This window comes from Crotalus tigris, unplaced genomic scaffold (genome assembly GCF_016545835.1).
Source record: "Crotalus tigris isolate CLP2741 ecotype Arizona unplaced genomic scaffold, ASM1654583v1 scf7180000018371.15429387391:27106975, whole genome shotgun sequence".
NCBI lineage: Eukaryota > Metazoa > Chordata > Lepidosauria > Squamata > Viperidae > Crotalus > Crotalus tigris.
In genome coordinates this window covers 18,363,978-18,379,343 of record NW_024096970.1, presented here as the reverse complement: position 1 = coordinate 18,379,343, position 15,366 = coordinate 18,363,978, and the positions used below count along the sequence as shown (strand labels likewise).

The 15,366-nt window shown below is 36.7% G+C and overlaps 1 protein-coding gene across 39 annotated transcripts in view; it reads left to right on the top strand.

Annotated features, from left to right (window-relative positions):
• NRXN3 (neurexin 3) overlaps positions 1 to 15,366 on the top strand; it is a 1,348,849-nt gene that overhangs the window by 372,826 nt on the left and 960,657 nt on the right. For all 39 annotated transcript variants that reach the window (XM_039351578.1, XM_039351582.1, XM_039351597.1 and 36 more), the window contains 2 exons: positions 11,806 to 12,244; positions 12,725 to 13,108. In XM_039351578.1, the coding sequence (XP_039207512.1) occupies positions 11,806 to 12,244; positions 12,725 to 13,108 (823 nt within the window). The remainder of the gene's footprint in view (positions 1 to 11,805; positions 12,245 to 12,724; positions 13,109 to 15,366) is intronic.

The following is a 15,366-nucleotide window of genomic DNA, read 5'->3' as shown; positions in this document are numbered from 1 at the left end:
TTTAAATCAAGGCTAGAGAGCTTTTCGTAAGATCAGGTTGGCAAAACAGTATTGTAGAATCAGTTAATCAATTGCCTTGTTATATGATTTTTGGCTGGCAGGCTAGCTGGCAGGCTAGTTGGCAGACTGGCTGGCAGTAATGGTTCCAGCCAGCTGTGCAAGCTTCTGATTATAGTTTCCTTTTCTCTTTCAAGAAAAACAAAGAAAAATACTCATACTAAACAGATGTTTCTGACCCTTATTTCCCTTGCTGGCTTCATTTTGTATTTATACTCTGGTGCTTCACTCTATCTTGAATGTGCAGAGAGATTGGTAGTATGTGCCCAGCAGAGAAGAAATAAAATATCCTACCAATACATGGTTAATTCTTGGGGAAACTTAATCCAGACATTTTCCTAATTACTATAGTCAGAATGCTTGTAATATGCTTTTTTCTTTTGCCATTTACACATTTTCAGAGCAGTTTCCTGGGTAGTCTGATGCGTCTTAATACTCCAGAGTGCGATTGCATTGTCCTCATAGGAAGTGAGCTCACACTTGATGCTCATGCATTCTAGCTAGAGCAAACCAAAGGATCAATGGAACATGTCACTTGCAGCCTAGATATGCTCTGTTGGGATCATTGCACTCTTCATTTGTATTAACTGAGTATTATTTCTTGGCTATGTCTAACAGATTATTTCTTTCACTGTATAGAATAGACAAAGGATCTCTGGTGTCCTATTTTCCATAGCTATACTGCTACTTTTATGGACTTAAAGGGGTTAAAGCGGGAATAACCAAAGATCAGTCCCTTGTCTATCCATGCTCACAGTATTATTTCCAGTGACTTCAGAAAATTCTGCCTTTTGATAGTTACACAGATAGTGTAAAGTGTTCCTTTGGTATATGTCTTATGCTCTCTTTGTTTTTCTCTGCACTTTGTCACATTTTACCAGTTAACTTTTTTTCCTTTGATGTTTGCTGATTTTTAATTAATAAATTTCAAGATATATATTTGCAACTGAACTAAATGGCATGTATGCCTGGGTGTAGAGATTGACTGAAAATGTACTGAGTGCAAACTAAAGGTTGCCCAGTAATTTTCTAACATTATTCAATGAAAAGCCTAAAAAATAAAGTCATAGGGGAAAAATTAATTAAACTTAAACAGTACTGAATCATCCATTGAGGTTCGTTTTTAGCTATGTTAAGGGTGATTCATAATCTATCTACTGTAATTTAAGTAGTGTCTTTCATGATTTATTATTTTTGTGGATAGGTGGATGTTCTGGGGCCTTTTGTGTTAAAGTGAATATATTGGAAATGGGATTATAGTTCTGTTTTTCTATCAATAACACCTAATCTGAGTAGGAATGAGCAAATTAAGAGTTAACAGATGCTATGGACTGTGAACAAATTTTGAACTTTCTATAGAGGTAGACATCTTTGTTCTACCTTTTTGTCCATCTAGTAATTGTATTTATTTAATAAATTGATAAAGCCATTCATCTGTGGGTGGTTAATGGACATTTTTTTCTAAATTCACCTCAGAGGGTGATTGTTGTGGGGAAAATATGAGGAGGAATGTGTATTAGGTATATTCACTGCCTTGAGTTTTTTGTAAGAGTAATAAAGGTGGGATACCTACATAGATAGATAGATAGATAGATAGATAGATAGATAGATAGATAGATAGATAGATAGATAGATAGATATGTACGTACGTAGATACATACATACATACATACATACATACATACATACATACATACATACATCTTGCAGACAGCTGACATTAGTGAAAAAACAACATCTATGTTTATATTCCTAACTGGAAACCTCTTATAGACCTTTTTCATGAAAGAGAACAAAATGATCTTATGTTTTATAGCTTTGATAATTAAAAAAAATAGAAAAAGGGAGGTTTTCTTTTTATGACCATAGAATAAAATGATTTTGTAATTGTACTTATATTTGATGCAAATAAAATTGGAAGCTATTGCTATACTTTTCATTCTTTTTGTCTTTACTTTTTCCTTTCTTTTCTTTATATAAGTTTTTATATTCTTTACAAAACTCTCAATAACAAATTTACAAAGGAATAACATTTAAAAAGAAAGTTACAATAATAGCAAAAAAATTCTAGAACATACTTTACTCTCAGCTGAGACACCCATATACAGATATTCTATTGCAGGAGAACTTTTGTTTCTTTTCTCATGATTTTTGTTGTAAAGCAGAGTCAACTTGCTGTCTCTTTTGTGGATGTGGTCTGCATCTTTTAATGGCTTTGATAATTCCTACTACTTCTATCTGTATGAAACATAATTTTGCTTCCTAAAGAGGCCAGAAGTAGTTCAACCACATCGGAAGTGCCACAGGAGGTATATACTTAACCTTTAAACAACATGCTTAGCAAGTCACTTAAAATTTTAGCAAATTGACTTAGATGTAAAGAACAGTTTCCCTCTTTGTCCTGTGAGAATTATCTCCAAATAAAATAATCTTAAAAATTATTGGATAAATAATAAGCAATATTAAATAATCAAAGAAATGAAAATATGGTGCCACCTACATCTTCATTTAGAAAACCGGGCTAGTTTAAGGACATCACATCATATGCAGTTGCTGGAGAAGGAGATAGTGTTTAAACAGAGTGTCAGGCTCAAGTAGTCTCTACATGTAGAGCAAAAGCATGAAAATAAGAAAAAAATACTGCTACCTACTTCTGTTGTACCACTCCTGAGAGAGTTGCTGGGATTTTCAAGCAGACATGTCCATCCAAAGCCTAACACATCTGTATTCATCAACAAATAGATTGGGCTAATGAAAGTTTTAAGTGGGCAATTACGTGCTAGGCATAGAATGGTTCAATCTGACAGGGTCATTCTGCTATGGAGGATTTTATTGCTTGGTGACTTTTGATTTGGCAGGTTTCATCTAATTAAATCTTTAATTTCTAGTTCGGGTTCTATGGCTTTTCCATTTTCAGTACATAGTTTTAATATCTCATTTTGCAGAATTCATCTACAATGTCTATAGTAGCCTTTACACCTGAAGTTGCACTGGATCTCCAGATTCCTTAAAGCAACCATACTATATTAGCATAAATCATTGGTGTTTAATCACTGCCCATGAATGGTGACAAGATATATTATAGGACTAGTTCAATAGTTTCAGTGTTTTCCACTGCACCATCACTGCCTTCACATCTCTATTATTTTTTTAAAATGTGGCTAACTTCATATTGTCTTCCAATATGATAGTTACAAGGCAGTTCTTTGCTTGAGAATGTGTTTGCTTTTAATTTTATCAACTCTCTCATCCCAGAGGGGTAGTTTATTGAAGGAACCATATCAAAATACTGCTTTGTGAATTCCATCGCTTTTAGAAAGATACACCACTCTTCAAAAAATATGATTGTTGGTCACTATTATTTAGGATTTTTATTCTCACATATATTTCACCAGTGGCCATGGCAACTGGACTATTGAACTTGCGGTCCAATTATCAACAGAGTACAAGGTTGGGAGAAGATGCTCTAAAACCCCACTTTATATTGGTAAATGAATGTTATACTGATCACTTGCCTCTACAGGGGTGTAGATTACAATTTATTTGTTCTATCATGTTCCAGATCATGGGGAAACTTTTTCTCGGAGACATCTACCGGCAATTTGTGCTATTCTTAAAGGGTATATAAATCATGTTTTCTAGGAAGTAGAATTTGTTGAATGCAATGGGATTTTCGAATACAGATAGAAAGAATTAGACTCTGTTCAATAAATCCAACCAATTGTTCCTAAAGAACAGTTATATATCTTGATATGTATTAAAACAATCACTTCTAAGTTATTGGTAAGCCTCCCTTTCTATCTTTCTTTGTAATAGCTGGTTGTTTACTTTCTAAACAGTGTACAACCAAAATATGCAATATTATCTAATCCTGTAATCCTGTGCTATTATTTTAAATATACCAGTAGTTTTGGAGAGAGGGTTAGTCACACAAAATTGTACATTTCACCTTTGAAATCTTTAATACTCTACTGATTGTTCATTGGGTTAGTGTAGCCCTGAACATAAAATAGAAAAATGTATGTTTTAAATTACTGTTATATGATATGGAATTGGAATTGGAATTGGAATTCTCAGCCTGTCCTACATCAACAAATAAGATAAGATAGAATATTGGAAGGCTAGTTACAGGCCGATGTTGAAACATATCAAGATGTGACTAGGGCTTTGAACATCAATGATGGAAAATTAATTTTAATATTTCAATAAATATGCAGTTGACAATATTAGCTCATAATCTGTGCCTGTACGGGAAAAATTAGGAGGGCTGTACACATTTAAAAATGTTTTGGAAGAAGTGCTTGAAACCTTATTCAAGTGCAGCTCCTGCCTACAATTAATTAAAGCAGACTGACTTTTTCAAGCTGCAGCCTGATTCTGGAAACAAAAGATGCAGCTGTTTTAACAGTCAGAGTAATTTTACTGAGCAGGTTCCTTGTAGCAAATGAATCTTTTTTCAGACTTGCACCCCTGAAGCCTTTGATTGAATTTTGAAGCAGTTTTTCTGAATTATTTTTTAAAGCAAGCACAGTCCTAGAAGTTAGCCCATAAAGATCTGGGCTGAGTATATGTCCTTACTTTGAATGCTTTAATCATGAAAACTGATTAAGTGATTTTTTTTTAGATAGTGGATAAATGGAAATAAACCACTTTTGAGTTCTGTTTTTCTGAACTCTTTCATAGAAATTTCTACCTGTGTTTTGCAAAGAAAGCTTCAATAGCAATTTTTCAAAGACTATTATTTGCTCAGAAATGCAAGTTTTTGGAACAATAGTAGCTTATCATATTGCCCCAAAGGGTTTTGCAGGAAAATAATTAGGCAGCTGTCACTTCTTTCAAGATGCAACATTGTCCCCCCCCCAACAAAAAATGTGGCAGAAATTAGCCCCTTTTAAATGCCTGTGAATTGAGGGAGAAAAATACATGAGTAAGGAAATTGAGCCCATTGTACACAAATGAATCTGGAAAGTTCTTTAAACCAGAGTGTCCAGTTCACTCGCATGTATTCAGCAATTTGGGAAATAAATATTTAGTGTTGGACATTAAAAAACACATCTAACACTGTCAATTTGATTGCTTCAAAAATCATTTGACTCTTCCTCAATGTGGTGCCCTCCAGTTATATTGGATTACATTTTCCAGAAGTTCCATCCATAATTGAATGTAATTATTTTCCTGACAGAATAGAACACATCATAGTTATTTATAAGCACATTCAAAACCTATTATGTTCCTGATGACATAATTGAAAGTTTGCCAATATCAAATACATCCTCTGATCTACCATAGATTTCTAGTCCTCTCAAATCATCCTAAAACTAGCTGCTGGTTTTATGGTAGGACCAGGAGCACCTTCCCCACTTTCCAATTTAGCTTTGCTTTATCTATGATGAACATAGTATAACAAGGCTGGAAGGGGCCTTGGAGGTCTTCCAGTCCAACCCCAGCTTGGTAGAAGAACGTATACCTTTCCAGACAAATGGTTAGTGTTATGACTTTCCTTCCTTAGATCTGGGATGCTTCAATGTACCTCCATATCCCTCAGATCTTGCTATCCTTAAAGCACCTGGAAGGGAAGGACTTGTTTCACCATTATAACAATTATATAAAGGAGAAAGGAGATACCGATGCTGCTAAAGTATATTCCAACAGCTTGAATACTTACAATGCTGTCTTTGAAACATTTCAGCTAAACAGGGATACACTGATCCTATACCTGGAGGTTCTACTCCATTTTAATTTACAATCCAAATCAGTGTTGTAAGTGAGCACTACAAGCTTCATTGATGCATATTCTAAACCAAAGAATTATTGGTATGGATGTATATTTTGTATTTTGCACATTTTTTCATGTAGCAGAAGCTGATGTTACTACAAATCATAGAACTAATTAAACCTAATGCTATACTTTTCTAATCAAAGCTAAACTATTTTTACCTGAATATTTATGTTAGAAGATAATCAATTTTCCTTCTATTTCTATATGAAAGAGATTTCCCATCACACCATATTAGGTAATTTGATTATTGAGAATAGATCTCCTGATGTTCAGTAAAACTTGATTTGTCTTAACAGGAGCATCGGAGAACATTAAAAATCTTCAATTAATTTAGACAGTTGGATAAATGGGAGTGATATTTGCAAAGGAATGCAGTGACTTGCATATATGCAACCAGTGTACACAGTAAATCAACCAAGACATTTAGATAAGCAAGGTACAGATAATTGATCTTCTGCTCTAATTGCCCATCAGTTTAGGTTAGCGTCAGAGCAGTAAGAAATAAGTGCATGAGCATGCAGAAGCATTTTCATTAAGGCAGGCATCACAAAGTAGTGGATGGTCAGTATGATAAAAACTGGTATCCCGAAAACTGAATTGTTAATTGGAAAGAAAAACTGAGACTGAGACTGTAGCTCTATTCTGAGTGCTTGTTAATCTGCCTTCTCCTCATATCCCCATATAAGAACATGGAAAAACAAAGACAAGGAGACTTCCCTGGGCTTGTGTTTTCCTTCTGGACAGAGGTGTAGATTGAACTTAAGAGGAAGAGTAACTGAATAGATACTATTGGGCAGTGGAAGCAGAATCTCTCCAAGGGACTCTTAACCTTTAAGTGTGTAAACAGAAATGAATACACATACACAGGCATATTCCTTCAAATTTCACCCATCATATAGTAATATACCTTTGGTGGTGAGCTGCTCTTGGAGGGCACATTACAAGACAATGGGGACATCTAGTGGAATGCTATAAAGCTGCATTTGAACATGACCCAAGGAAACATGGCCAGCAGTCAGCGCACACAAGGGAATGAGGTTTCCTTCTTAATTTTACTAAATGTGAAGTGAAACATCCAGTGGCTACAGCCAGATATGATATGTTCCACTTTCTGAATTGATTACAGATAGAGTGATTGCTGGTCTGAGGCTAAAATGTGGTTGTTGTTACTGCTGTTGATATGGTGATTAGATGGTTGTTGTTGTTCTTTTAAAAAGCCAAAGCTAATTTTGTTATTGATCAAATTATTTAGATTAGTAAGGAGTTTGGAAGGGAGCATTATGCTATGTAGCCCACTTTCCATAGTCATTTGTGAGACTTCAATAACTATTCCTTTCAGCTCAGTGGGTTTCTATGAGAGGAAACTTCATTAAATAAAATAGGATTTTCTTTGCCTGTTATTCAAAAATATCAGCTGAAAATGTGAACCTCTGCACATTTCAAAGGTTTAGGTTTCATGATTTCAGTATAAAGCTCTTCAACACTTACTGAATTGAGCTATCCATCTTAGATTGCTTAGATTCTTATAGGACGTGTTGTACCAGCCTACAGTTCCTGTCCAATTTTACAAAAGATAAGGAAGTTGCATTAGTAATGAAGGTAGTTGCATTAGGAATAAAGATAAAGTCTGCAAAGTAGACCTTGTGTTTATTCCTAAAGCAACCACCTTGTCTTTAATACAATTGGGGAAGAAACTATGGACTGGCACATCATGTCCTACAAAAGACTGAGGAATAGCCAGTCAATTTAATCCTGGCAACTACAGGGATGCATCAGTATGCTTTTCTTATCAGTGGTTTGCCACTGTCATTTTCTGGGACTTTTTTTTTCAAATTTCCAATCTAGCCGATAGCTCTTCCAATGGCTTTCCTTCCAAGCACTATCTAAGCCTGTCTTTGACTGTAAATAAAATCCATAAATTGCTGCCATTAGAAAAGATGGGATGATTATATAGAATGTTCCTATACAATTGATTCAACATTATGTTCTGTAAGGTACTTATAGGATTCATCCTCATGATTGTGGCAATGTGCTTTCCTCATATCCCTGAGGCAGAAACGAAGGAGGTGATTTTAGAAAGCTCTTGCCCTGCAGCTTAGCTTTGCCACACCCCAGGAACTGAGCCAATCAATGTTGCTACTCACTTCAGTTCAAGGTATTCTAAGGCCCATTGATTGGTACATCCCCTGTTCTTTTCTCTCCTACCCAGCATTGCCCTGAATATGTGGTAGGGTGAAGTTTGGATGTTTAGCTGAAATGTTGTTTCAGTCAGGCCTAACTTCCCACCAATGCCACATTCTTAAGTTATTCCTATGCACATCTGCTTTTGGAATTGCTTCTACTGAAAGTATGAGACTTGCTTCTGCATAAATACAGGTACTACTGGACTACTGCAACGTGCTCTACATGGGGCTACCCTTGAAAAGTATTCGGAGACTACAGTTGGTCCAGAATGCAGCCGCGCGAGTGATAGTGGGTGCTCCTCGATACACCCATGTTACACCTATCCTCCGTGAGCTACACTGGTTGCCTATTGGTCTCCGGGTCCAATTCAAGGTGTTGGTTATTATCTTTAAAGCCCTATATGGCTCAGGGCCAGGCTATTTGCGAGACCGCCTACTACCTCCTAGTTCCCTACGTCCGGTTAGATCCCACAGGCTGGGCCTCCTTCAGGTCCCGTCGGCCAAGCAGTGCCATTTGGCGGGGCCGCGGAGGATGGCTTTCTCTGTGATGGCACCCACGTTTTGAAACCAGCTCCCCCCAGAGATTAGGACCGCTCCCACCCTGTTGGTTTTCCGTAAGCTGCTTAAGACCTGGCTTTTCTGGCAGGCCTGGGGTTTATAAAATCTGATCCCTGGATGACTATAATGGTACTGTTCGTTTGTCATGTTTTATGTTGTTTTTATTGTTAGCTGCCCAGAGTCCTACAGGAGTGGGGCGGCTTATAAATTTTAAAAATAAAATAAAATAAAATAAATAGTCCTCAACTTACAACAGTTTGTTTAGTAACAGATCAAAGTCACAATGGCACTGAAAAAAGTGACTTATGACTGTTTTTTATACTTACAACTGTTGGAGTATCCCCATGGCCATGTGATCAAAATTTAGACATTTGGCAACTGTTTCATATTTATGATGATTGCAGTGTCCTGGGATCATGTGATCCCCTTTTGCAACCTTCTGACAAGCAAAGTCAATGGGGAAACTGGATTCACTTAACAACCATGTTACTAGATAAGATAAGATAAGATAACCTTTATTGTCATTTTTATACTGTGGGCACAATGGCACACATCAAAAATGAAATTTAGTTGCCCGCTCTCAAAGTGAAACACATACATGACACACACCTAAACATACTATGAACAACATATGTATAGACCCACATCCCTACATATATGTAGCAAATAAATATTAAATATTAATATTAAATATTAATACTAACTTAACAACTGTAATGATTCACTTAACAACTGTGGCACACAAGATTGTAAATGGGGCAAATCTCACTTAACAACCGCCTTGCTTAGAAACAGAAATTTTGGTTTCAGTTGTGGTCAAAAGTCGAAGACTATCTATATACCAGGATTCACACTGCCTCCGTACTGAAAAGGAGTCAAGACTTGAAGAATTCAGCCAGGGGAATGTTATGCCTCACATTAACCAATGGAGGGACGCAAGTATTTTTGAATGCCTCTCCATTGCAGATGTTTCTCTCTCTTTCTCCCCCCACACACAGACACATTGCCCGCACACAAGAATGCTCTCTGACTGCACTATGCATCTGTTCTACTTCATTATGCTTTAGCAGTGGGCCAGAAACAAAATGGAGGCTTAATTGTGAGCTCAAGCTATGGCAGCTGGGAAACGTAGATGATACAAACTCTGTATACTTGGTTTACATTAGTCTGAGGGAAGGGCTGGTGGCATGCCTGTATGATTTTTTTCCCTCTCCAGGATATTTCTGTTGTTGAACACACAACATACTTCTGTTTTCTCCAATATTCTTTTTCAACATGTTCTGAAAACATTGGTATTTCCCTGACGAGAATGAAGTCTCCTCGGTGTTGGCTACATCCCATTGGGGCACACAAGCAGAGCTTGTTACACAGATCATTTTTTAATTTAATAATTAGTTTGAGTCAAGGGCCAGTTCATATATAATTTCAGCTTTAATAAAACAAAAGTGCAAATAGTGCAAATATCATTGTATTTTTAAGGTCAAGCTACCACACACAATCTTTATATATAGGAGCTTCAGGGAACGGGGTAGGCAACCTTGGCTCTTTTATGACTCGTGGACTTCAACTCCCAGAATTCCTGAGCCAGCTATGCTATGCTATGCTGGCTCGGAATTCTGGGAGTTGAAGTCCACGAGTCATAAAAGAGCCAAGGTTGCCTACCCCTGGTTTAGTTAAACATCATGATCATTATGCTATAAAATAAAAGGTTTAAAATGCCTTTGCAGGGCTGCTTATCCTCTTTGTTCTCCTTGGTTCCATATCATAGTCTATATTAATCTATATAAAGCATTTATAGTTGTGCAAAAATTAAATAATTAAAATATCTTGCCCAATGTGGATAGCAGATATTTTGCACAATTACATTTCAGGGTTTAGGTGTTCACAGGAGGAAAGTAGTGTTTTTCTTTTTTTTTTCATATGGCCATCAAATAAACAAACATTCTCTATAGTACTTAGAGCAGAAAATTGCAAGTATTTTGACATTTTTTTTTAATTGATCACACATGCCTATTGCTATGCTCCAAAGAGCAAAGGGCATCTTGAGGTATCTATGAAGCTTTTCCATTTTATCCTCAACTCATCCATAGGAGATGAATTAAACTGGGAATTTATTATCTGGATAAGGTCACCCACCAATCTTCAAGTCTGAGTATCAATTTGAATCCAGATCCCTGAATTCGGTGTTGTGCCTAGTATATTCTTCTAAGTTATTTAAGATGCATTCACATGTTAATTATTAAACCACTTCTGTGACTACTAGGCATACAAATGTACTCAATCCAATATTCTCAGTCCCTTCAGAATTCAAATGTTATTATCTAGAAATGGTTTTTAGTATCAGGAAAGTCTGTGAACTTGTAATGGGCATTCCATGATCTTCCTCTCAACTAGCAGTAATAAATTTACTTAATTTTATCTACTTTCAGAACACACACTTGGAATTTTGGAATGTTATTCCTACAAACTGGTACATTATTCGGCCAAAAACATTGATCATTATTTTGTATCCCTGGTTACTGCCAACTTGTTGTTAATCTGGTCTTAATCAAAACAGGTGATGCTGTTTGCCAAACTATATACGGTAATCACATGCAACAATATTAAATAAAATTGAAGAGTTTATGATAACTCTTGTCGCCCTTTTCACTGCACGATTCAAAACTGATCGTGATACAGAATAATGATACATAGAACACATTTATCTGTGCATAATATTAAGTACGGAGTATTTCTGCTCTGTTAGCCAGAGCCTTTTGATGGTAGGACTTAAGGCCAAAGTTGAGGGTTGCAGTAAAAGGCACCTGCCAAGGTATCTGCTTTAGCAGGAGGTAGCTCTGTCAACTTTGAGAATTTTCAACTCAGAGCTTCTTCTTCATTTATACTCCTGAGTCTTTGTTCTAGCAAGAAAATACTGATAAAACAAGGAGAAAGATAAACTTCTTTGGGCCTCGGTTCTATGTGATGTCATGGACTGAACCCTGAAGAAGGAAAAAGAATGGTTAAAAGTAGAAGCTGATCTGTGAATCCTTACTGGGGTATTTCCAATATGCCATTCAAGAACTTAGAATTAATCCTGGCTTATTGCATTTCTTGGAATATTAAATTCTAATCGAAAGTCCCGTTCAGTCATACTCCAATACTAGATAACCTTTAGGTGTACAATATCTTTCTAAAGTATGCATTGTTTTCTGATTGATATGTAATTCTTTTCCTTCTCCCATGTAGGTTGTTTATAAGAATAATGATATTCGTCTGGAGTTATCTCGTTTGGCAAGGATTGGTGACACAAAAATGAAAATCTACGGGGAGGTGAAATTTACATGTGAAAATGTGGCCACATTGGATCCAATCAATTTTGAAAATCCCGAGGCCTACATTAGTCTGCCTAAGTGGAACACCAAACGAATGGGCTCCATCTCTTTTGACTTCCGCACTACAGAGCCCAATGGCCTTATTCTTTTCACTCATGGTAAACCCCAGGAAAGGAAGGATTCCAGAAGCCAGAAGAACACCAAAGTGGATTTCTTTGCAGTAGAACTCCTGGATGGAAATCTCTACCTTCTTCTTGATATGGGCTCTGGAACTGTCAAAGTAAAGGCAACTCAGAGGAAAGCTAATGATGGAGAATGGTATCATGTTGATATACAGAGAGATGGTAGATCAGGTATGCACCAAATCCTTGAAAAGTGACTGAATATGATCTTACTTCAGCTTTCCTTTGCTTTACAGACCTGCCAAGTCAAAAGTGTGAGAACTGATGAAAAAGTTACTTTTTCATCACCAGTGTCCCTGTGAATAATTGCTAAATGAGGCAGTTGCTAAATGAGGACTATGTGTAATAGCTTTCAAAACCATATATAAAAATAGCCTTTGGAACTACTGACATCATCATAGAGCAATAGATTTGTTATACTTCATAGATTTTCTAGTTTATCAAGCTAGTTACTGTACAGTCTGACAGTTCTGCTAGGAGACAGTAACGTGTTTCAGGACAAATGTTTTCTGTCCTCTGTTTAAAAAGAAGTCCTTGATCTTCTATACTAAATTTTTTGCCCTTCATCAGAATTCAAACTACACAGGAAAGTGATTTGCTTTATCTCTTGGACTCTTGCTTGACCTTCCTTTCTTCTTTCTTTCCTTCCAGGTACCATTTCAGTTAACAGCAGACGGACACCTTTCACTGCAAGTGGAGAGAGTGAGATCTTGGATCTAGAAGGAGACATGTACCTGGGAGGACTGCCTGAAAATCGGGCTGGGCTTGTCCTTCCTACTGAGCTATGGACAGCTATGTTGAACTATGGTTATGTGGGCTGTATCCGAGACCTCTTCATTGATGGGCGGAGCAAGAACATCCGGCAGCTGGCAGAGCAGCAGAATGCAGCTGGTGTCAAATCTTCCTGCATTAGGGTCAACACCAAACAGTGTGATAGTTATCCCTGTAAAAACAATGCTGTCTGCAAGGATGGCTGGAACCGCTTCATCTGTGACTGCACAGGCACTGGCTACTGGGGAAGAACATGTGAACGGGGTAAGTTCAGAATTCAGAAAGAGATTTTATCCAGAGTTGAATGTTGTTTGTATGGCATTTAAATTTCTTGATATTTTATGTTATACCTGGGCATTTTACAGTCCCTGGGCCACATCTGGCCTTTGACTGTCCCTATCACTACTCTACGATCACTAGGTCATCAGGAAAAGAGTTTTTAATCAAAACACTTCTTCTCTGAATCTGGGCACTTTTGGCATTCAGTATCCTGAGGAATTCAGCCTTGATTGCTTCCAGTGAATTGACCTAAGCGGCAACTTGTGAATTAAAGGGCAGATTGAAATGTCATTATGCTCCAACTTTTGTTTCAGCATAATTCTTACATTAAAGTAAAAACAATAAAATAAAAACAAATGCACAAATATATTTTGAGATCTAAACCTAAATTCTGAACAGTAAAGATTCCATTCACTCTATCATCAAAATATGAAATAATGTCTGTTTTTTATGTCTGTGCAAATCTTTCAAAATGGGAGCTTTGTAATAAATGGGGACACAATTAAGGCATCTCTTTTTGAAACAAGAGAGCAACCATATCTTTTTCCAGGCCTGGGCTGTTGTTTTGTAGTACCTCTCAGTTCCCTCTTTAAGTGTATAATATGCAGAGCCATTTTCTTTGCTGAATGTATGGAATTAGTTGATATACCATCTACATCTGTATTGTTTGAAATGGTCATGTTAATTCAGGACCAGCATTATAGGTTATCTGCCAAATACTCAAAATGGCCCATAGCCAATCTTGCTGATCTGGTGAAATTGAACTTACTACAACTAAATCATTTTATTTGTGACACTGTTGCAATTTCTATTGCCACTGCTGTTTCAAACCAGCCCAACTAATTTTCTAGTTAGGTGACAGTGTTTCTAGGTAACAGTCAAGTTAATACTAGGTTCCTTTCTATCATCCACTATATCATATTTGCCGATATGCAATGCCCATCTTGACATTTTGAGTGATTCACAATAATATGGCAACCAACTGGCACAGAGTGAAGCTTATTGTTGAGTTGGCTCAACTTTTGTTCAATTTAGTGCTACATTAAGGACGGGGATCTGATTCACTAACAGCTACAGGGCATAATGGCAGTCTAGGAGAGCACTCGTGTCTGAATGTTAAGGGGAAATACTCAAATTCTGATCTAATGTGGGATCATTAGCAATATCATGCTAAAGGGTTACTAAAGTCTGCCATCAGCCTGTATCCATTGAGAAAAACCTGAAGGAGGTCTAATGAAAAAGTAAAATGATATTTTAGTATGAAAAATTGTGTCTGGAAGATAAAAAGGATGAAATACAATACAAAATAATGAGTGAGTGAAAGCGGTTTGAATAAGGCAGAAGGGATGAAAAAGGCATTAAAACTTGTGCATAGTTTGATAAGTTATTTGCATATTATAGTTTTTGGGTTTTAGGGTTGGGTTATTAAGATTCTGTTAATGTAGCTTGAATACATTAGTATACAATAGAATTAACTCATCTGGCTGTTTCCTGTCTGGTTTACCTTGCAACCCTGACATCAATCTTGCAAGTCTGAAAGTACTTTTCTCCCTCTGTCGTTTTTACAGCACACAAAATTAGGAAGTTGGCTTCTGAGCTGTTTGTTCTGCCCATATTCCTGCTGTGGGCTCAGCTGCTTTTTATTTGCCTGTTCCTTTGGCTGCATCTCTTTGCCCTGTTTTCCAAGGTCATTCCCACATACTACTTTAACACCCATGTCCTGGACTAACCCGAGTTATGAGTGGAGCTGAGAATCAAATCATTTCCAGACTAACAACTCTTCTCAGGCAAAATTTAACTTCAGTCTGTTTCATTACATTCAAGTTTGTGAGAGGAACATTGAATGACAAAGAAAATGATAGTTCTCTCTCCTCAGAGGAGGGAAGTGTAAAGGTATAGGCAGGTATATACAGAACCACAGTAAATGACTAAATTGTAGACCTGTAAATAAAGTTGAAATAGTGGGTAGCACAGAGCAATCTAAAATTAGTAAGTAGAAAGTAAGAATAAACCCTAGGAACAAGAAAAACAAACTAAAACTTTGGAATTATAAATAAATATTTATTTTGAAGCCAATTTCATAATAAAATAATTTTGAAGGGCATTGTTCAATCTCTTGTTTAATTCTAACTCCCACTCCCCCTCAAAACTCCCCCCAACAATATGCCTACATCCAGGCCCCTAAAGATTTGGCCTCTTTTACTGTATCTCAGTTTACCTCATCCTGGTCAAGGTTTTCCACA